The following is a 21,639-nucleotide window of genomic DNA, read 5'->3' on the forward strand; positions in this document are numbered from 1 at the left end:
TTGACTTGGGTGAGACCCACCTAACATACGCTATAATTTATGTTCGTTTTACGTTATAATATTCCTTCTTACATTTCAGTTGAAAAAACTTGTTTTTTTTTTATTTAATTTCTGATCATCTAATGATCGATTTAATTTCTAATGCTCGGAAATCCGGCGCCCCCTTCATAGAAATGTCTCTTACCCCAAAGAAACATCCTCCACGGAAATATTCTCCAGAGTAACCCCCTCCTCTAGCCCCCCCCCAGAAAAAATCCTTCCTGAAAATGGTTGTATACTTCCCAATAACCAATAAATAATGCTGGCAAGTCCGGCGCCCCCTTCATGGCAATTTCCCTTCCCCCATGAAAACTTCCATCATGAACAGATCTTCCAACATAACCACCGACCCACCCTTCTCTCCCACTATCAGGAAAAAAAACCTCCTGAAAACTTCTGTATACTTCCCAATAACCAATACTATATGTTAACATTGGGTAAAGTTCATAACTTTTAGCCCTCCCTCTGGGAACTTCGGGGGATTAAGTCACCCTAAAAGATATATTTATCATATTTTCGACCATGCTGAACAAAATGGCTATCTCAAAATTTTGATCGGGTGACTTTAATGTAAAAATAAGCGTTGGAGGGGGCCTAGTTGCCCTCCATTTTTTTTGGTCACTTAAAAAAGGCACTAAAGCTTATAATTTACGGTCCAATGATCCATTCCATGATATTCTCGCCCAACGGGGTCTAAAATAACACCTCTGGGAAAAAAAACACAAAAAAAAAAGCAAATAAACACGCCTCCGTGATATTTTCTCTGGCAGAAAATGGAAAATTCCACATTATTGTATATAAGTGCTTGAAACCTCTACAGAAGGGTTCTCTGATACGCTGAATATGATGATGTGATTTTAATTAAGGTTCTATAATTTTTAGGGGGTCTTTCCCCCTTTTTTTGAAAATCAGCCAAATTTTTTCATGTGCTTAACTATTGATGGGTAGGAATAAACTTTATGAAAGTTATATATTTTAAATCAGCATTGAAATTTGATTCCTTTGATGTATATATTTTTATCAAAAACACTTTTTCTAGAGTTTCTGTTACAATTGATATGGGTCGCTCCTTACTTACAGTTCGTTACCACGAACTGTTTGAAAGCCATATTAGATCAAGAAATCCAGCATTATAAACACGGACCAATAATAAAATAACTGATACATACATTTTGATTATACATCTTCAACTTCATATTCTCTAATTAGAGGCCGGGGTGTTTCACCAGTCAGCACGTAAGAAGAAAGAAGCAGCGTTTGGATATGTGTTTGTTTTGAAGTGCACCATCATCGGCCAAGATTTAGCTTTGCTAACTTTTGATAATTTTTCTATCAATGGGTGCATATTTTCTCTAGAAGGACAATTGCCGTCTGCCTAGCTTAGCTACACTATTGCTTAAGGCCTTCTCTAACATATTCTGCCCAATTTTCAAATTTGAAATGTGGAAATAAATTACTGAAAATTATGAATATGGTTTTAGAAAAAGGGGAAGGAAGCAAATTACGCTGTATGATGGTACTTTTTAGACTTGGAGATACTGTAGATAAACTTTTAAGAGATGAACAGTGGGCTTTTAGGAAAGGAAGAAGACAGAAATTTTCACCAAATTTTCACTCTTTTATTAAAAATTGACAAGTGCCTGAGTCATCAAATCTCTTTAGGCTCCAGCTTTGTAGATTATAATCTATATAACAAGCGTCTGTGTCAAGCGAACAAGCATTTGATTCAGCCGAGAGAAGAGCTCTAGTAAATGTCCTATCCTTGTGTGGTATATCAAATAAATACATTAAAGCGATTGGTGCTATGTGCGTTAACAACAATGCTGCGGTAAGAAATGAGGCTAGTTGCTAGTTTTTGTGTTGAATCAGGACTTAAATAGGGTTAGGTTTTATCTTCATTTAAATGGATGATTTTGATGGACTTAGTCCAAAGGAACACGGCCAAGGCTATAAGAGAACATGGAATCAAATGGGACGGTAAAACTCTCCTAGACTCAGATTATGCTGATGATTTGAGTATCCTAGATGAATTTGCTAGCAAAACGAATTATTTTTGGGGTTTTGAGATTCCAGGGTGCAAGCATAGGCTAAGGTGTCTTTGTTCACTAACAGAAAAACAATTTTTATAAATACTAACGCTGCACTTACGAAAAAACTGATATTTTTGCAAGTGTGCACCAAAAGATACTAGCAGATCCACCAAGTCCAATACAATAACTAATAAAAAAGAGAAAACAATAATGAACAAAAAAGCCAAACAACAAACCAGTCTCTTCCAACAATGTCATTTCTGTAACACACCTATACCACAGCCTCCTTACCACCCTACCTTCCTTCCTCATTGTCACCGCACCACCCTTCCCCTCTGCCACCCCAGCTCCCTACCACTCTTCTTCCATACAAACCTTAATCATAACAAAATATCCAAATCAACAATAGATTTGAAGATTGGGTTAAGTGATTCTAAATCGTGGGCGCTTCTAAAGAGGAAGGAAAATTTGTTGGATTTTTTCCAGAGGAATTACCTACGGATCATTTTGGGTACCTGTTTTTAATGGGCTGATTTCAAACAGTAAGCTTTACGAAAAATGTGGTCCTATCCCACTTTCTTGGGCTATTATTAGAGAAAGGTTGAAATGGCTAGGACAATATTTGCGGATGAAAGATTACAGATTGCCAAAGCTTGTGCTTTTCGGCCATCCATCTAGGACCAAACGAAAAGTAGTTCGTCCCTGAATGGGGTGGGTAGATGTTGTAAGAAAGGATTTAAAGAAAATATGAACTTTTTGGAGGGTGTAAGGAGGTGAGCCTTGAATATATTGAGAAGGAGTATATGCAGTTTTTTGGCCTCAGGCGGCTTGGTGCTGCATTGAGTTGTTTGTAGTACTAATAGTAGCAGCTGTAGATTCAACGTATCAGGTAAAGATTTCTTATTTTTAGATTCGGGCCTCGATTTTTCCCAATGAATAAGACTTATGACTCCCATTACCGAGAAATAGCCAAGCGAATAGCAACTGACATGGGTATATCTGATACAGTAAGGGAAGGCGTTCATGTTATGGTTGGAGGACCCAACTATGAAACAATTGCTGAGCTCCGATTCCTTCGACTCATGGGAATTGACTCTGTTGGTAACCTACTTTTTCGTTTTTCTTTTCATTTGATCCTCATATTGTCGTGTAAAAGTTGCATAGAATAACGTAGATGCTTCGTAAGAAGTTTTATTTTGCAATGATTATTCTTTCCACAAAATAAAATATATTCGTTCCATTTTCGTGACCTACTCTTATCCACATCCGGCCCAGCCCCACGCCCTTTGCTCAGGTACCTTTTAGGCCCTGATGCCCTAGGTAATCAGAACCGGCCCTAATGACGGGAAAAACAATGTTCAAACCAAATGTTTATATTGTATTGGAAGGTTTAGTGCTCGAGCAAGAAAATAACAGAAAAAAAAAATACAATTATAAGAACCTACATAGAATATAAATGTCACAACTTTCTTAGCGAGAATTTTAAATTTGTTGAGTGTATTGATGGAAAATATTACGCTTTTATCGTAATATACAATAATAACAATAACGTTTTTTCGTCCAAAGTAAAGAGAAAACTTAAAAGATCATTAATTAGGTTACTTGAATTAATTAGAAATCAAACAGTTCATCGCAACGAACTGCAAGTAAAGTGCGACATCAATAGTAACTGAAACGGGATTTTTATATCAATAAATATATAAAAAAAAAATTGGTTCAATATTTTATTGAGCTCAATGATTGCAAATATATTAGAACCATTAAGCTTAGTGTTACCCATAAAAGGCTAAGAATCTGAGAAAACTTGCCTAATTTTTGAAAGAGGGGGGGGGGGGGTACACCTAAAAGTCATAGAAGCTCAATGAAAATCACACCATCAAATTTAGCGTATCAGAAAACCCTGCTGTGGAGGTTTCAAGCTCCTATCTGCAAAAAAGTGGAATTTTTCGTCATTTTTGTCAGAAGAAAGATGACGGGCGTGTTCTTTTTTTTTTAGTTTTTTTTCCAGGAGTGATTGTATTCAACCAATGGTCCTAGAATTTTGAAAGAAGGCTCATTGAAACGGAAATAAAAAGTTCTAGACTCTTTACAAGTGACCAAAAGATTGGAGGGCAACTAGCCCCCACCTACGTCTTTTTCATCTAAAATTATCCAATCAAAATTTTTAGATAGCCATTTTGTTCAGCATAGTTGAAAAGTCCCAAAACTATGCCTTTATAGATAAAATGACCCCCCCCCCCCAGCCATGGGTGCCCATAAGGGGGGGGGCAGGTGGCGCCCCCCCCTCCCCTGGCTGACTGATGTGGCCTTATTTTTATATTTTTGTTCTGCGATTTCTATCATATATCGTTAAAAGTGCCAATTCGACGAGGATTGCCCCCCCCCCTCTTGGAATTCAGATTATGGTCGCCCATGCCCCCAGCCCCTAGGGATGGCTTCTATAAATTATAAAAGTTGCCCATTGTTGACGTGTAGTATTTGTTATTAGGAAGTATACAGACGTTTTTACGGAGAGGACTTTGTGCTTGGGATGGGTTTCCATGGGGATAATTTTCCGTGCGGAGGGAGACTTCCGGGGTTGAACATTGTAGGGGAAGTTTTATTCTGGAGGGTTTTGACTGAATTCCTTTACGAAATTGTTTTTATTTGTTTTAATTTCTCTTTGCCTACTCAATTTTGCATGTGGAGATCTTCCGGGGGAAATTTTCAGAGTGTTTGGAGATCCGGAAAATAATTTCCGCGTAAATGGGGACTTCCTCAGTGATCGGAAAAACGATTCGAACATTTTAAAATGAAAGTGCGCTAAGGAGAATTTTTCAGGCTAAATCTTATGCAAGAAATTTTTATGGAGGGAGGGAATTTCAACGAGGATGAATTGCCCGGAAGGAGTTTTGCAAGGGCTTTATTTTTATGTGGGAGAAACTTTCCAAAGAGGAGTTTCTCGTTAAGGGAGGGAATTTTTCATGGACGGTGAGCCAGATTTACCAGGACTAATTGAAAAACGATAAGAATTGAAAAAAAAACAAGTTTCTTCAACTGAAAGTAAGGAGCAACATTAAAACTCAAAACGAACAGAAACTATTCCGTATATAAAGGGGTTGTCCCCCTCCTCAATACCTTGCTCTTTGTGCTAAAGTTTGACTTATTATCCCAATTTTTCAAGAACGACTCCTGAAACAAAAGGGCCGTTTAATTGGAATTCTTGGCTTTTTTTTTAAAGTACTTAAAAACCTTAGCATGAAGAGAAAGGTATTGACAAAGGGGGAGGGGGCAACCCCTTCATATACGGAATTATTTCTGCTCGTTTTGAGCATTAATGTTGCTCCTTACCTTAAGTTGAAAAACTTGTTTTTTATTTAATTTACTATGGAAGACTTTAACCTGAAATGAAGACAAATTACGATGAACGATGAAGTAGAACTTACAACATAAATTTCAACAAACAGTTGTGGTTTGGGCACACACCCTTCAAATCCACTCAAGGCTAGAGTGTCATTTGCACTATACTGACAACTAAATATATTACTAGATTGACGCTTTTGTTTAGCCAATACATATGAAAGGAATGGATTCTAACAATGTTTTTTATAAATGATAAAAGCTAATTTAAATCTTGTGTTCTTAGATCGATAAATTTAATTGTCCAAAAACTTTATAGTTACTACATTTAATACCGTTTCTATGACAGCTCAAATGACGATCTAGCTTTGAGGGGTCTTTAAGTGGGTGGTAATGCATACCTTATTTGTGGTAAAATTTGCCATTTTAATTTTGAAAACGGCAATTGCTTCATTACTCATTGCTTAGCATTAAATTGCTTCAAGTATTACCAATCAATGTTCCTTAGAGTTGTATTAACTTGGTAAATTTTAGCCCTCTCTTGTTGCAATTGCAGCCTTATATAGGCATTTAGTAACTCAGACACTTTTGTAAAAATCAAGTACCATTTACGACGTATGTGTTTAGTGTGTTTTAATTTTGGATTCCCATATTTTATTGCTCACCTTGTAATAAAGAAGCTCGTAAGTCTTCGGAGGCTAATTCTAGTGGGAATTAGGAATTATTGTAAGAAATGTAGGCTACATACAGTGTTTTGTTTATACTATGGGTTATTACTTTTGCTTTAGGATGCTTATATTGTAATTTGAGTTCTGTATTTGTAATTTGGGACATCATAACTCAAAACATCGTTTTTCAATGGATATGAACCTTTCAATGTTGTTGTTGTTGGAATAATTTAGATGATAAAACAAGAAGTCTAATAATTGTGTTCATTTTGAGAAAAAGATTTGTGAGATATTATATTCGAATTTTGAATTTTCGGTAATTAGTTTTCATGAAAGTTTATTAGTTTTTTTTATGTATTCATGACGATGCTTCGCATCTGAATTTTCCCTTCTCTTTATTTTTAAGTTATATTAATTAAGCGTTTCCACCAAATTCATAGACATTGCTACGGGGGATTTTTTTTTATTTTTATCATTGATTTTAATGAAGGATTTAATATCATTCTGAAATACATATTACATTCTGAAATACATAATGATTTTGGTTCTCGGCGTCCAGGAATGGACTGAGTATTTTGATTATGTGTCATTTATTATTTTTATTTGTTAATAAACCCATTGAACTTAAAAAACTTAAACTTAAAAACTTAGAACAAGTGAGACAAAACATGTCTATATTTACAATGGTGAAGGGTTTCAGTCCTCAGTACCACACATTCGTCCCTCCAATTATACTAATGATTTTTGAATGAACATGAATGACAAAGGTACTATAGCTCTTTACTTATGAAGTTTAAAGAGAGGGGAAGGGGGCTTTGTAGCAATGCAGTAGGCTCTCCATTTATACAGATTCAAGTGTGCTTCGGTCTTCGGGAAGTTTTGTCTCAAGTTGTTATTGATTTTGTACTAAATGTGAGCTGCCAAACCGATGTTTGCAAAAAGCCAAGAATTGGCTAGACTCGGAAAGCAAATCTGAGCTACTAATGAAAGGCCGGGGTAGTGATTTTTAGCACCAAATTCAAATGATTGGGCTCCGTAATTGGTATTATTGGTAGTAATTGGTATATTCTTCATTTTGCAAATCAATAGCTTCAGGAAGTAAAATGGGTATTAAATGGGTAGGAAGAGGCCATAAGAAAGGATTTAAAGGAAGATGGGACTCCTTAGTAGGGGGGGGGGAGCTTCAAATAGATTAGGCTGGAGGGGAGCGTGTGTAGCTTTAGGTTTCAGGTGATTTACGCTGCATTGAATTGTTAGCAATTCAATGCAGCGCCAAATCATCTGTCTATTTTTTCTTTCTTTTTTTTTGGGGGGGGGTAAAATTTACCCCCCCCCCCCAAAAAAAATAGAGAGAAAAAAATTATTATATAGTTTATACCCCTTTAATATCCAGATATGGACCTCTCTTGCCCCCCCCCCCCCAAATAAAAATGCTGGAGATTCGCCCAGAAAAAGTAGTAATTAATTAGAAAAGTGGAAGCGTGGTTAATATTCAAATAACTTGCTTTTCCAGTCTATATTCCCGCAATTTTCACTAGTTGGTCGTATAAGACATTCGCACTTTCCATTGGATACTCGTCACTGGTACTTTTTTGATATTAAGCCTCAGCTTGATGAGAATCAAAGCATAATCACCTACGGAACAAGTACTGACAAAACTCTCCAAAAGTGACCCCGTGTACCTCAGCGCCTCTAGATGCAAAATGCTGTACTACTTAATCGCTCCGAGCCAATAAGCCAATCTATTCTCCTAAGTTGTATTGAATTGTGTAACTACGGTATTTAGTTGCCAGGTTCGCATAGGTATGGAATCGTCTCCGGAGACGCGGACAAAGGGTTACTTCTTTTGTGTGGAGAGGATAGATTTTGTCAGTACTTGTTCCGTAGGTGATTATACTTTGATGAGAATAACCCTCTTGTTTTTTTAAGGAATGTCAACAGTTCACGAAGTTCTTGTGGCTAGACAATGCAGCATGCGAGTTTTTGCTTTCTGTCTTATCACAAATGAATGTGTTACGGAATATGATTGTGATTTAGAAGCCAATCACGAAGAAGTGTTACAGACAGCAGAACAACGCCAGGAAACACTCAAATTGTTTGTCACGAAAATTGTGGCTGAGATGGCTGAGCCAGATAATTCTATTGTGCAACCCATTCCTGGAAGCAGTGTAATTCCAGAGCATGGCTACGTATATGAAGAATCTCATATTGCATAATTTTTCAAACCGTTTTTGTTGTTGTTATTATTAAACGTAAATAGAAAATCAACCGTAAGATTAACGGTATAGTCAATAAATTCTCATCCAAAAACTATCAAATAGTTTTTGGAACGAAACTGTAAGCAAAGGGTGACACATGCAAATTGTAACTGAACTTTAAAAAAGGAGATTTTAGCACAGCACATACTAAGTTATTACGGTAAGAATATTTGCATGGTCTTAGAAAAGGAAAAGACACTCCTCAAGAAGTAGGTTATGGTGACAAAAACTATACCATCCATTTAACATATCTAAGATGAACAAAGTTTCAAGCCCTTTTTTACAAAAATAGGAAATTTTTATTTTTCCCGGAAAGGATGGTCACGCTTCCGGGAGTTCTGTTTTTTCTACCTTCCACTATGTGATCTTATCAGAACAGTTTTAACAGAATATCAAGAGAGTCCCCTTTTTCAGTAGCAAAAAAGAGGACTCCACACTGAATGGGTTATTTCTTCCATTCTGTGGCACAAAAGGAAATTTGTCTCAAAGAGGGCCAAAATACTACTGAGCGTAAATTCTAAATTAACAAATGGATTTTGTACTGTCAATAAGCTATTTATACAGTCCCCAGTCTTAGAGGCCGTAATGCCTAGAGGGTGGCGCAATGGCTCCTGATAATAAGGCCGTTCTTTTACTCACATTTGTGCTAAGATCTTACATCTTTTGACAAAGAACGCTTAAAAGTGAAATCTTAGCACTAAGATCTTACATCTTATAGCGTTCTTTTGCAAACGTCTTTCATCATTCTGCTCTGATCAGCGGTCTACGAACAATGATGAGTATAAAATCGAAGTTCTCCCATCATTGTTCTATGTTGCAGAAAGATGGCGCCCTTCAGACTTTTTGCTAACATCAGTGAGGTGTAATATCTTAGAACAAAGATGAGTTAAAAGAATGGAAATGTTTGCAGAAAGATGTGAGATCTTAAATGTAAGATCTTAGTGCAAAAGAACGGCCCTAATGTGTGGACTCGATATAAAATAAACGACAATTGTTGAAAAATATTTTGGAACTTTATTTGACTGAGTTCATTTATTGAGAATTCATTAAATTATCTATAGTAGTATATTGTTGCACGAAAGCCATTAGGAGGAAGGTCTTTGGATCTTTCTGGAAGAATTTACCCCCTAGCTTATCTTTGTTTTTATTGGTGGGCTATATTTAGATTAAGTCTAAAATATGGGTGCTGTAGGTTGACAACTCCTCTCTTATTGCAGAAATATGTTGAGTGCAACACAAAGCTTACGTTCGGATGCTAACCTGTACATAGAGTTGAGAACCAAGGGGAGGGTGCTGTATCTCCAACTAACAAAATTTGTCCGAAGACAACCCTTGAAAAACCTAAGAAATTTTAACCTAAAATTCCCTTTTACATTTTTTGGACCCTTTTTCTTTCTCCCTGATAGATAATTTTATCATTCTTAAAGCATTGTTTTTATAATTTTAAAGCATTTTATCATTCTTAAAGCATTGCCACAGAAAAACTTTAGCTTGAATGCAAATAGTGTTGGTAGAGGGGGCGGGAAAAGGGAGGGGTGGCAGCAGGAGAGCCCTAAATAAGATATTAAAGGTGAATTAAACTTAATTTGGAAGAAGAAAGTGTTTCAAATAAAAGTAAAAGGCAACGTTAAAACTTAGACTGACAGATATTATTTTATATGTAAAGGATTCTAACATACCCCGCCCCCTCCACCCGTCTTTCTAATTTAATTCATCCACTCTTAACGCTGAATTTGGACTAATGCTTCCCTGTAAGCTTGTTAAAATGCAACAAATTTGGCAGTTATTAATTATTTACGTTTTAATTGCCGTTTCCCTTAAAAACTTTTAGACTAAAAATGCAATTATTTAAAGCAAATACAAACCTTTTTTCTCAAATTACTTTGACTGAAAACAAATTAGAATTCTTTATACATTTTTCTTATCTTAAAATATTCATTTTTGAAGAACTGAAATAAAAGGATAACTAGCGTTAAGAGAGAGAGAAACTAACGCAACCCTCAATATACACAGGATGGTTTATCATTAAGAGAGAGAAACTAAGGCAACCCTCAATATACACAGGATGGTTTAGCGTTAAGAGAGAGAAACTAAGGCAACCCTCAATACGCACAGGATGGTTTAGTGTTAAAAGAGAGAAACTAAGGCAACCCTCAATATACATAGGATGGTTTTTATTCGCTTTAAGTTCTAATTTCGCTCTTTATTTCATTTGAAAACTTGTTTTTTCCCTTTTTTTTAAGTAAATGTCAATAGAAGATGTGAAATCGCGGTACAATTTTTGTGAGTTAATATAGATGGCATTTTTGTCACTTATTTTCACATTTTACTTTACTTTCCTGCAGTTGTTGGGAAATGCTGTTCTGCTAGTTGTGCCTTTCATGGTACGACATAAGAATCATCTGATTTTCGATTTTTGCATCTATATTTCCTGGCCCTGCCAAAGTTTCGGACTAGGAATGGTGTAAAATTAAAAAGATGAATTCATATTTTCAAACGATTTATTCAATTTTACGTATTTATATATCTTGCACTAGAAACCCAAAAGCGATAAGGCTCTTGGTCTAAAAGGAAAAATTATTATCGTTGGAATTTTGAAACGACAATTAGCAAAAAGATGGAACAAAAATCAAACACAATTTTAGTATCATGACATTATTTACATTTTCATAACGCAAAAAAAAATAATATCACAAGGCCAATGGTAAATAGGCCATGGTAAGATTGAAGCTTGTGAGATTAAAAAGGCCATGGTAAATAAGATTGAAGCTACCTCTTTCTCAAGTACTCTAAAAAGCCCAAGGGTCTTTAGTGCTTTACTGAAAACTGAATATACTTTGAACGGTATTGTTTCTATTATTCGAAACACAAAAAAAAAAAAAAAATCTTGAAAACAATTTAGAATGTGGTACAGGAAAAATCATTTCTTAGAAAAACAACATTTGTGTCTTTCACTTTTTATTCTAATTTTTAAAAAGGAAGATTTAAAAAAAAACTCTCCTACTATGCGGAATTTTGTTACGAATAGTCTACCGACTCTATTAATATAAAACAAAATTTCGAATATAACCAGAAACCTGCTGATGATCTAGTATCCCTTTTGCAAGAAAAATGCTAGAGAGTCGTGTTTGGGATAGGACAACATATGCTAAATAAAATCCAAGTGTGGTCACAAAAGATAAACTCTGCTTAGCTCCAGAAAAGAGCAAAGTAGTAATTTCTACAAAAAAAAAGGGGAAACAATTTTCTTTCGTTCTAGGACTATATGACCACCCGATTTCCCTGAGAATGTAGATGAAATACAATGAGAGGCTATATTAGAGCATCAGTTAAGCTGGAAAGGTCACTTTAATGAGAAAGTTCCAAAAACTGCAGCTTCCCTAATCCAGTGCAAACGAATGATGGGAAGGAACTGGACCTTAGCTCTAGATAAGACAATTACCTATATAAAGCTGTAATCAGCCCCATTCTATACATTGCCCCTTTAATAAAGTGTAGCTCAATGATAATTTCAGTATAACATCGAAGAGCTACGGCATCCATGAAGCGAAATTTAGGAGTTTAGCCGAATGAAAATTTTCTAGAGCAAGAAGCAATAAAAGCTCTCTGACTAAAGATTAGCCGTCAGTGAACTAAGAGATAGCAGATGTGAGACGTAAAAACTAAAAGCCATGTTCAGATCGACAGCTCAATGATGCTTAATTGCAAAGAGTTGCAGATGCCTAACAGGAGTTCAATTTTCGGGAGCCGTCGTTTTCGCCTCCAGAGATCCCCCATAGTCAATTCCCCCCTACCCCTGGAAAATTCCCCCACACGTGAAATTTAACAGCCAGAGAGAAAGTACAAAATAGGTACCTCAAAATATTGATCAGATATCCTAAGGGATAACACAAGGACCAGATATCAAGAACAGTTTTAATACAGGGGCTGGTTGGTCTCTAATCACTTTTGACTTATAAAAAAGGAATAGAGATCTCAGTTTCCGATCAAATGAACACTCTCTGAAGTTTCTATGACCATGAGAGGGAGGTTGAACATGAGGAAGGGGCACACTCCTCCTATTTGGAAGAAACTTTGCTCTGTTTGGTGTTTAATGTTACTTTTTCTTTCATAATAACAGCATAAACCGGAAATAATCCCAGAAATCAAGATATATAGAGAAATTAATATATCAATTTTTGCCTCCACTTCAGGGTCTCCTTCCCTATCTACAAATAATTCAGAGAATCCTACGTTAGAGGTTTAAAGCTCTAAATGTTTGTAATTGTGTATTTTTTCATCTATAAATGTTTAAATATGCGTGTTTTTTACTAAAGAAAGAGCATGTATGTGGGGACCAAATATCGAAAACAGTTCTTGGATAGGGGCTGTTTGATCTCCATTTTTGGTCCAATGAGCACCCTTTGAGGTTTTTATAACCATAAAGGGAGGTTAGGATGAGTAAGGGGCAGCCGCCCTCCTATACAGAATAATTTCTGCTCATTTTGGGGTTTCATGTTACTCTTTACTTTCATAATAATACATAGGCCAGAAATAATTTCGGAAATCAAGAGCCCCCTCCCTCTACCCCAACCGCCCCTCCCTTAGAATTAATTCTGAACCTATCAAAAGGTTCAATGTGTAAGTTTCAACATAATACCCTCAGTCGTTCCTTAGATATTGCTGATGCACCTTTTTGATAACTAGAATGTACATAGTATGTTTTGGGTTATGTCATCCACTGAAGTATAATTATTCGACCTTTAGGCAATTTTGAACGAAATGGATACTTCTAAATTTCAGTCAGATACCTATTGGGGGACGGTGGCTAAAAAAAGACTTGGGAGGGGGCATATTTTCCTCCGATCACTTTCAAGTCCTCAAAGAGGCACTACAACTTTCAATTCTTTATTTAATGAGTCCATTCTGAAGTTTCTACGACCATTACCTTTCACATGAAGCGGGCCTGGGACAAAAACCTTAATTAAATAATACAGTCAAGCCTTCTGGTCCTTTACTATAGGCAACACTAAAGCATTATCTCTGGTTTTTGTCCGGTCCTGGTTTCACCTAATTAATAGCAATTTATGTTCGTTTTAGGCTTGAATTATTATTTGACTTTATTTATGCTCGTATTTGGGTCTGATGTAGCTATTTTCTTTTCTTTGAAAAACATATTTGCGGAAAAGTTTGTTTTTAACTAATTTTCCACAATAAAACGGATGCTTTCTTGCCAGTGTCAAAGTTCTACGAATTATTCCCATATTTTCTTTTTAATTTTTTTTTTAATTCTACTCCTCTCAATTCGACTAAAAGCTAATGACGAGGACAGAATATAGCTCTTCACATACACCACTTTTCGCACTATTTGTGATTTCATCTTTTAAAATTAAGGTGGCAATATTGAAACCTTGTATTTCAGTCAGTGTTTCCATTTCTAGGGATTTTTCCATAGATCTACGGAATTATTTGTCTGTCTATGGACAAAAGAATGCAGTTACAAAATCTGCGGAAAACCTATGGAAAAACCAGAATCCTATTGAAATGTGGTATTCACTCTTTCCTATTAATATTTCCCCAAATCACCAGAAAATTCTGCTACAAATTTTAATTTTCAGTTTGACGTCAACGGGTAATCATGCCCAAAATTTGACACAGTGTGATCAGTGACTTTTTCGTGTGTAGTATTGAGCAGTGGTAAACGTTTACTTGCCAGCAAGAGAAAAAATGTTCAAATTCCAATCTTGTAACTTTGAACGGTTAGGACAAAAAAAACCTGCCGGGTTTTTGCGGTCATATACCTGGACCATGAGACTTTTGTGAAACTTCGTGGCTTACGAAAAGTTATACTTAATCCAAAACGCATTCTACGGATTTTTACGGAAAACGTCCAACCGTTAATATATTAAAAAAGGAACTAGTGGAAACACGGATTTCAGTCTTCATTCAGCTTCTCCAGAAGAAATATAAGAACCGCCACCTAATCCTTAGTTCTTCACCCATCGGTAACCGGCCATGTTCTTTTTATAACAGTTTCCTTTTAAAAAAGTTAATTTGTTGTTATTATTTAGTCTCCCCTTAAGAAAAATATCAAGGGCACAGGAGTGGGGAAGACAAATTTTTCCAATTCAGCCAATTTATGACAACACTTGCCCAGTTAAATTTGTGAAACCGCATAAGGATCAACCCAGGAAGCCTTGGATAACTACAGAAATTCTTGAAGCGTCAGATTTAAGAAATCAAGTGTATGTAGATTATTTAAATAGTAGGTGTGTCAAGAAATTGGAAGAGTTTAAAATAATACGCAATAAAGTGAACTCAATGAGAAGGAAAGCTAAAAAAGAATATTGTGCTAACCAACTGAGTTTAAATAAGGATAACGCGAGAGGAACTTGGAAGGTTATAAATGACCTATTGGGAAAGAGGAAAGAAGCTCCACCCAATTCGCTGCTGATTCAAGGAGAATCAGTGAGTGATGAAACGATTATTACTAATAAATTTTCTGAGTTCTTCTCAAGTATTGGTCAAAATGTGCAGGCTGAAGGGTTAGTAAATTTTAATAATGATTCCTTGGAGGACGAAATTTTGGATGAAAGAGGAATTAGAAATGAAATTGAATTTCAACCGTGTACTGGAGATGAAATTCTGAAGGTTGTGAAAACAATCAAATCTAATTCAGCAGGGACAGATGGAATTAATTTGAAGGCTTTTAAATCAGTGATGTGTTACTTAATACCATGTCTCGCCCACATAATCAATCTTTCCCTGGAAACTGGGGTATTCCCCGATGCGCTTAAAAGGGCAAAAGTCATCCCTCTCCATAAAGGTGGGTCTAAACTAGAAATCGAAAATTATAGACCTATGTCAATCCTTCCCCTGTTTTCAAAAATATTTGAAAAAATTGTGCATAGAAGGCTATATGATTACCTTACGAAAGCAGGGATGTTAAGTGAAACTCAGTTCGGCTTTAGGAAAGGTCACTCAACGTCGGACGCCGTGCATTCTCTCAGTGATATTGTAATTAGATGCTTTGAACTTGGTGAAATCCCTTTGACTGTTTTTATTGATTTTAGAAGGGCGTTTGATACAGTGGATTTTAAAATTTTACTCAAACATCTACAGTCCCTTGGAGTTCGTGGTAATTATCTGAAATGGTTTGATAGTTTTTTAATTGGAAGATCTATTCAAGTTGTTTTAAATGATGCATTTTCTTCTCCCTATCAAGTGAAGTGTGGTGTACCTCAGGGATCTGTCTTGGGACCACTTCTGTACCTTGTGTATGTTGATTCAATGCGTTTTTACTTACCAGAGTGTTTTATCACGACTTTCGCGGATGATACTGCTTTGACTATGTCTAGTCGAATGATTGATGATCTATTGTTGAAAGTAAATAGGGTTTTAAAGTCATTTTATGTATTTACAAGTTTCAGCCTTTTGTCAGTGAACGTTAAAAAAACTAATTTTACGATTTTTAGGAGCGTTAGTAAGCCTCCCAGTGTTGATGGAGAGATATTTTTTAATGGTAAGCCTTTGTCACAGGTGCATGAGGTGTGTTATTTGGGCTTCCAGCTTGATTGTAATTTGTCTTGGAAGCACCATAGTGATCTTGTTGCAGCTAAAGTGGCTAGAGGTCTGGGAATTTTGCGTCGTTTGAAGCATTTTTTACCATTATCGGTTCTTTTATTATTGTATCATAGTATTGTTGCGCCTTATATGTCTTATGGTTGTGTCATTTGGTCTAGCAATTTTTATGCAAATTTCAAAAGAGTGCAGATTTACAAAATAAAACAGTACGTCTTCTTGGGAATTATATAGAAAATGTGAATGATACCGCGTCATGTTTTATAAAATTAAGAGTGCTTAACATTGGTCAGATTCGCGATTTCCAAGCTGCTATTTTTGCCTATAGATGTTGGAATGATGCATGTCCTCCAGTTTTTATAAATTTTTTTCGCGTAAATAGTTCACTCCACAGGTATGCGACTACAGAGGCGGAAAATTTTACGGTTGAGTATCGAGACACCACACGTGCAGGTTTCGGGATTCGGTATTTGGCTCCGACTATTTGGAATGATATCCCAGTTTCCGTTCGGGAAGCTGAACACATTGGGTCGTTTAAAGTAAAAATAAAAAAACATTTATTGGAAGAGGGGAGGTAATTTATTATTATTGTCATCATTAATGTCTTAATTTTTTTTTTCTTCATAGTTTTTGGTATTATTGTTTAAATTGAGAGAGTGTTCAGGTCTTTTTTCAGGTCTTTTTTTTTTAGAATTAGAATTTTGAGAGGTTGAGAATTAGAGGATTGCAGCCGTCTTTCATCAGGCTTTTTGAGCCTTCCCCGGGCGGTTGCTTGTATATAGTTTATTTTGTAATTAGTAGTAAATAAAGCAAGTCAAGTCAAGTCAAGTCAATGCCGTAGCCTTTCTAGATTTTTTTTTTCTGGCTGGAAAATATTAGTGTTCCATTTTTCGAAAGAATTATCGACAACATTAAACCAATCATTTTCTACACACAACCACTAAAATCTTACATATTGAGAAAAACAACTAACCCTGAGGGAATTTCGAAATTCAACCAGATCTGACTTGTTCTTTACCTTCTCGGGAAGTTCGTTCCAGACAGCCGGGCCAGAAAAACAGATACAAAATGCAGACAATGTTGTTATAGGGAACGGGGTTCGTATTGAATGGGCTTTTCTTCTCTCATACCCATGTGGAGCTTCAGTAAATCCAATCGAGAAACATGCAGGTAGCAGGTTATTAAAACTTTTAAACATAAAAATAATGCCGTGTAAAATTTAACTAGGCCGAACAGTGGCAGAATCTTAATACCGTCGTATTGCGTTCGAGCCTCGCATTCCAGATAAAACACGAACAGCTTTGTTTTTGTAGAACTCTCAGTGGCAATAGGTAAGTATTAAATGTCGCTGACCATACACTTACTCAATATAACAAATACGGATGAACTAGCGAGAAAGACAGCATTCTTAAAATTTTAGGAGGGAAAAAATGCTTCAGTTTCCGCAGCATTCCAACATTCCTGGCTATTTTAGTACACAGTGATTCAATATGAAGTTTAAACGCAAGACACTTATCGACTCGGATACCAAGATATTGGACATATATAGGTCTCTGGATATATCCACTTTCTAGTTGAATACCATGGATCCAAGGATAATAATTAGCACTTCCTCCATATAGAATAAATTTACTTTTTCTAGGATTCAGACATAATTTATTTACGCGCAACGATCTTTCAATACAACTCATTCCTGTATTTAATATCAGAAATAAATCTGCCTGAGTCACAGCTGCCACTGAATACTGTGTGTTATCAGCGAACCTAGGCAATATCATTTTTGACCGTCTAGCTGCAGGTCTCACATGACTAAATATCCTTTTAAGACTGGCATTCAAATCATTAATATAGGTTAAAAACAACAAGGGGCCAAACACAGAACTCGGTGGTACTACACATTTCACACTCATATAATCAGAATGAACACTTCCAACCTCAACACACTGTTTCCTTCCACTCAAAAAAGACAAAATCAAACTGCGAAATTACCACGAATGCTGGCATGCTCTAATTTTGATAATAATATACTATGGTCAAAAGAGTCGAATGCTTTCATAAATTCCCGAAATATAGACGCAACTTTCAGCCCAGCATCCACCGAATCATTGACAAATGTTAAGAAAAGTAACGCTTGCTATGTTGACATCCCATGACGAAAACCGAACTGAGTAGGTTGAAAATAAGAATTTTTATTTAAAAAATCCACCATTCTTACATAGATCAGTTTTTCAAACGTACGCGATCTTATTGGGAGCATTGGTATCGGTCTATAATTACTCATATCATTCTTATCATCATTGTTAAACAGCGGTACCATATGAGCACTTTTCAAACAATCCGCGTAAACTCCAGTCTTAAAACAAGAATTAATCAAATACAACAGATGACCTGAAATATTAGAGAAAACTGAACGAAGAATTCTAACACTGAAAAAATCCAACCCAGCTGACGAATTCTTCACTGACTTCACTGTCGTCTGAAGCTCTGCAAGAGTCACTGGTCTAAAAAATATAGAGACTTTAGCTGCCTCATCGAGAAAGTCATTTAAGAACCATCACTTGGTGACTGTACACCACTATCCGATACACTCTTACCAATATCTGTAAAATGTACACAAATCTTATTAGCAACTTTATTATCCGATTGAGCATCTGGAATGTCAGGAATAGTCGGGGCAGCACGAGGGTTCACTACCGACTTGATGATTCTCCATGTTTTCGCTGGGTTGCCCTGTACTCCTTTAAATTTATTTTCTAAGTAGAGCTTTATAGCCTGTCTTAAAAGGGTGTTAAGATTTCTGTTATTGCCTTTATGAATATCTTTATCTGATTGGGATCCATTTTTAGTAGACTTTTCATAGAGCTCTTGTCTTTTATCCATCGATTTAAGTAGCGCTTTCGATATCGATGATTTCTTAGCAACATCATAACGTGTACGCTTTTGTTTAAACTCTAGACTTTCATATTAAATCTGAATCAGTTTTCCATACCATTTATTAAATTTATAATTAACACAATCGGTGCCATCAAGACATTCAAGTTCATAAGTCTAGTCCTATATTTACATATAGCATTCTTATCAATTATAGGTTGTTTAACTCCAGTCGTGCCATCTCCTTGACGACAACAACTAACAGCTGCACGAATCAAAATAGCACAGTAATCGGAAACGTCATTCACTAGCACTCTTGACAGGTTGCAACTATCATTCAGAACAAAATTATGAATTACAGATGCAGAAGCTCCAGATATTCTAGTTGGAGTATTAACAGAAGGAGAAAGACCATAACTATACATAATATTTAAAACTTCTTGCCTTTGAATTCACTTTTTATACATTATTCAAATCAATGTTAAAATCACCACTTATAAACCAAGGCAATCGCTAATCCGGTATTTTGCCCAACATATTATCCACAAGGTCTGAAAACTCATCCACATTTCCTGAGAGGAACCTATAGAAAACAACAAGAAATATTTTCCGCCCAGACAATGAAACCTCTAACACCAATGACTGTGCATTTTGATTTAAAGACTATTAAGAATCATCTTGAATTATTGCTGATATTCAGTCCCAAGCCGTATGGCCTCTGTGTAACAATTTACTAATTACACCAAGTCGAAGCCCAATCCACCTGAGGGTAACTCAATTCTACATGCTTCTTCTCCACTCCAAACTGTTCAGAACTTCTCTCTTTAGTCCCTGCTATTTAGTTCCTATTTTATCTAAGTTCTTTCGTATATCATTTTCCCTTCTTTCTTCTGGGAAAGTCCTGCTTTTATTGAATTATTTTTGTATTTAGATGAATTACCAAAAAATGTTGATTTTGGCAATCAATCATCCTTAAAATGTGACCTATCATTCTTAACCTTTTTTTTCTTTTTTTTGTTATAGCCCTACAAGCAATTTTTTGAAGAGCCTGTTATTTTAGATACGGTCATTCAAGGAATATTCAAAACTATCCGTAGATCATCTTTCTGGAAAATATCTAGCATATCTTCCTCAATTCTTCAAAACCTCCACGTTTCAAATCCACACTTGACCACTGCCATTACCATAACACATAGAAATGTAATCTTTGTTCGAAGACCTATCTTCCCATTCTCCCAAATCATTTTTAACCCCAAAAAAGCACCTCTTGGCTAGGCTTACAATTCTAATTTTACATCTTTTCTGCATTCACAGTCGTTACTGAAAATACTACCAAGGTAAGTGAAGCTATCCACTACTAATATAAGTGACTTAGTCTTCTTACCATTAATTTTTTAAGTGTATTGTCAGAACCTAAGCCCTCAAAACCTTAAAACATTCTTCCATTTTGCTAAGATATGGGCATTGAAGTTATCTGTACAATCTAAGTCCAAGAAAGCTTCACCTTCCCCTTTAGTTTCATATCCTCCCATATTATCCTCGTATACAAGTACTAAGAACTATAGCGTACTTACATTGTATATAACGCAAGGATAGGGTAATTGATTAAATTGATTAATTAAAAAAACTTTTTCCTCAAAATACGTTTTTCAAAGAAAAGTAAAGAAGTCCATTAAACAAAAAATGAGAAAAAATTGAATTAAATAATATACCAAGCAAAACTACCACAAATCAGCATTGATGAATAAATGAAAACCCAAAACGAACATAAATTACAGTAAATAACCGCGTCAAACTTAAAACGAGCAGAAATTAACATGAGTAGGGCTCAAAACCCCTATGCTTCCCCAAGGCCAGAATTTAATTTGTATTTTACTGAAAAATACAAATAAATGTGTATTGTCAGTTTGCTATACATATACTGATATTTATTCCTTTAAATGTTAATAATATTTGATTTATTAAAGTTATGAATGTGAAAATATTTAAAATTAAACTTAATTTAAAAACATTTATTACACCAAATGAGCCTCTTAAAAATCAAACAACCATCCCTTCCATAAAAACCTTAAATGCCCCCACAGCATAACTTACAACCCTCGTCCCCAGGCTCCGGTGGTTTGTATCAATTCCAAAAGCCTTGTTATATGATCTTTGGACTATTTGGAATAAATTTCTGTCTCAAAATTTCTGTTAGATTTATTTCGGAAAAACACGACGTGTAGGGGATAGCTGCACTCTGATCACTCTGAATCTTAAAAAGGGCACTAGAAATTCTGACTACCAGTACAACAAGTTCTCTCTGAAGTATATACGACCGCCCTTTCTGTAAGATGCCCCAGGGTATAACTTCAATTCTTGCCCTGATATCTGTGGGGGTTGGGGTGTCTTTCTAAAAGACATAATTTTTGTACGCTTCAACTACAAGGAACAAAATTGCTATCTCCAAATTTCAACTGGATGTCTTTGGGGAAATGATGAAAGTGAGGGGAGGGGGCTGGTTTCTCTCAAACCATTTTTGACTCTTAAAAAGGGCACTATAACTTCCAATTTTAAATCAAATGAGCCTCATCTGAAGTTTATACGACCACCCATTCCATAAAAGCCTTATATGTCCTCAGGGCATGACTTACAACCCTATCCCCAGGGCACTGGGGGGTTGTTTCAATCCTAGAGGCATTTTCCTATGGTCTTTGGACTGTTTTGAGAAAAATACCTATCTCACAATTTCAATCAAATTCTTTGATGAAAGTCTTTGATGAAAATCAAATTCTTGGCGAAAAGAGGGGGGTCGGGGCGGGGGGCTAGCTGTCCTCCATCACTTTTGACTCTTAAAAGGGAACTACAACTTTCGATTCTCAACTAAATGAGCCT

At 35.9% G+C, this 21,639-nt stretch overlaps 1 protein-coding gene across 1 annotated transcript in view; it reads left to right on the forward strand.

Annotated features, from left to right (window-relative positions):
• The window catches only part of LOC148938655 (purine nucleoside phosphorylase-like), a gene marked incomplete at its 5' end in the record, with an annotated part of 183,493 nt that extends 175,201 nt beyond the window's left edge, over positions 1 to 8,292 (forward strand). The window contains 2 exons of the mRNA XM_089107634.1: positions 2,980 to 3,170; positions 8,006 to 8,292. Coding sequence (XP_088963760.1) covers positions 2,980 to 3,170; positions 8,006 to 8,292 — 478 coding nt within the window. The remainder of the gene's footprint in view (positions 1 to 2,979; positions 3,171 to 8,005) is intronic.
• Positions 8,293 to 21,639: the final 13,347 nt, after the last annotated feature.

The sequence above is a fragment of the Artemia sp. Qi Xiang Cuo genome, unplaced genomic scaffold, assembly GCF_049724085.1.
Source record: "Artemia sp. Qi Xiang Cuo unplaced genomic scaffold, ASM4972408v1 HiC_scaffold_3051, whole genome shotgun sequence".
Taxonomy (NCBI): Eukaryota; Metazoa; Arthropoda; class Branchiopoda; order Anostraca; family Artemiidae; genus Artemia; species Artemia sp. Qi Xiang Cuo.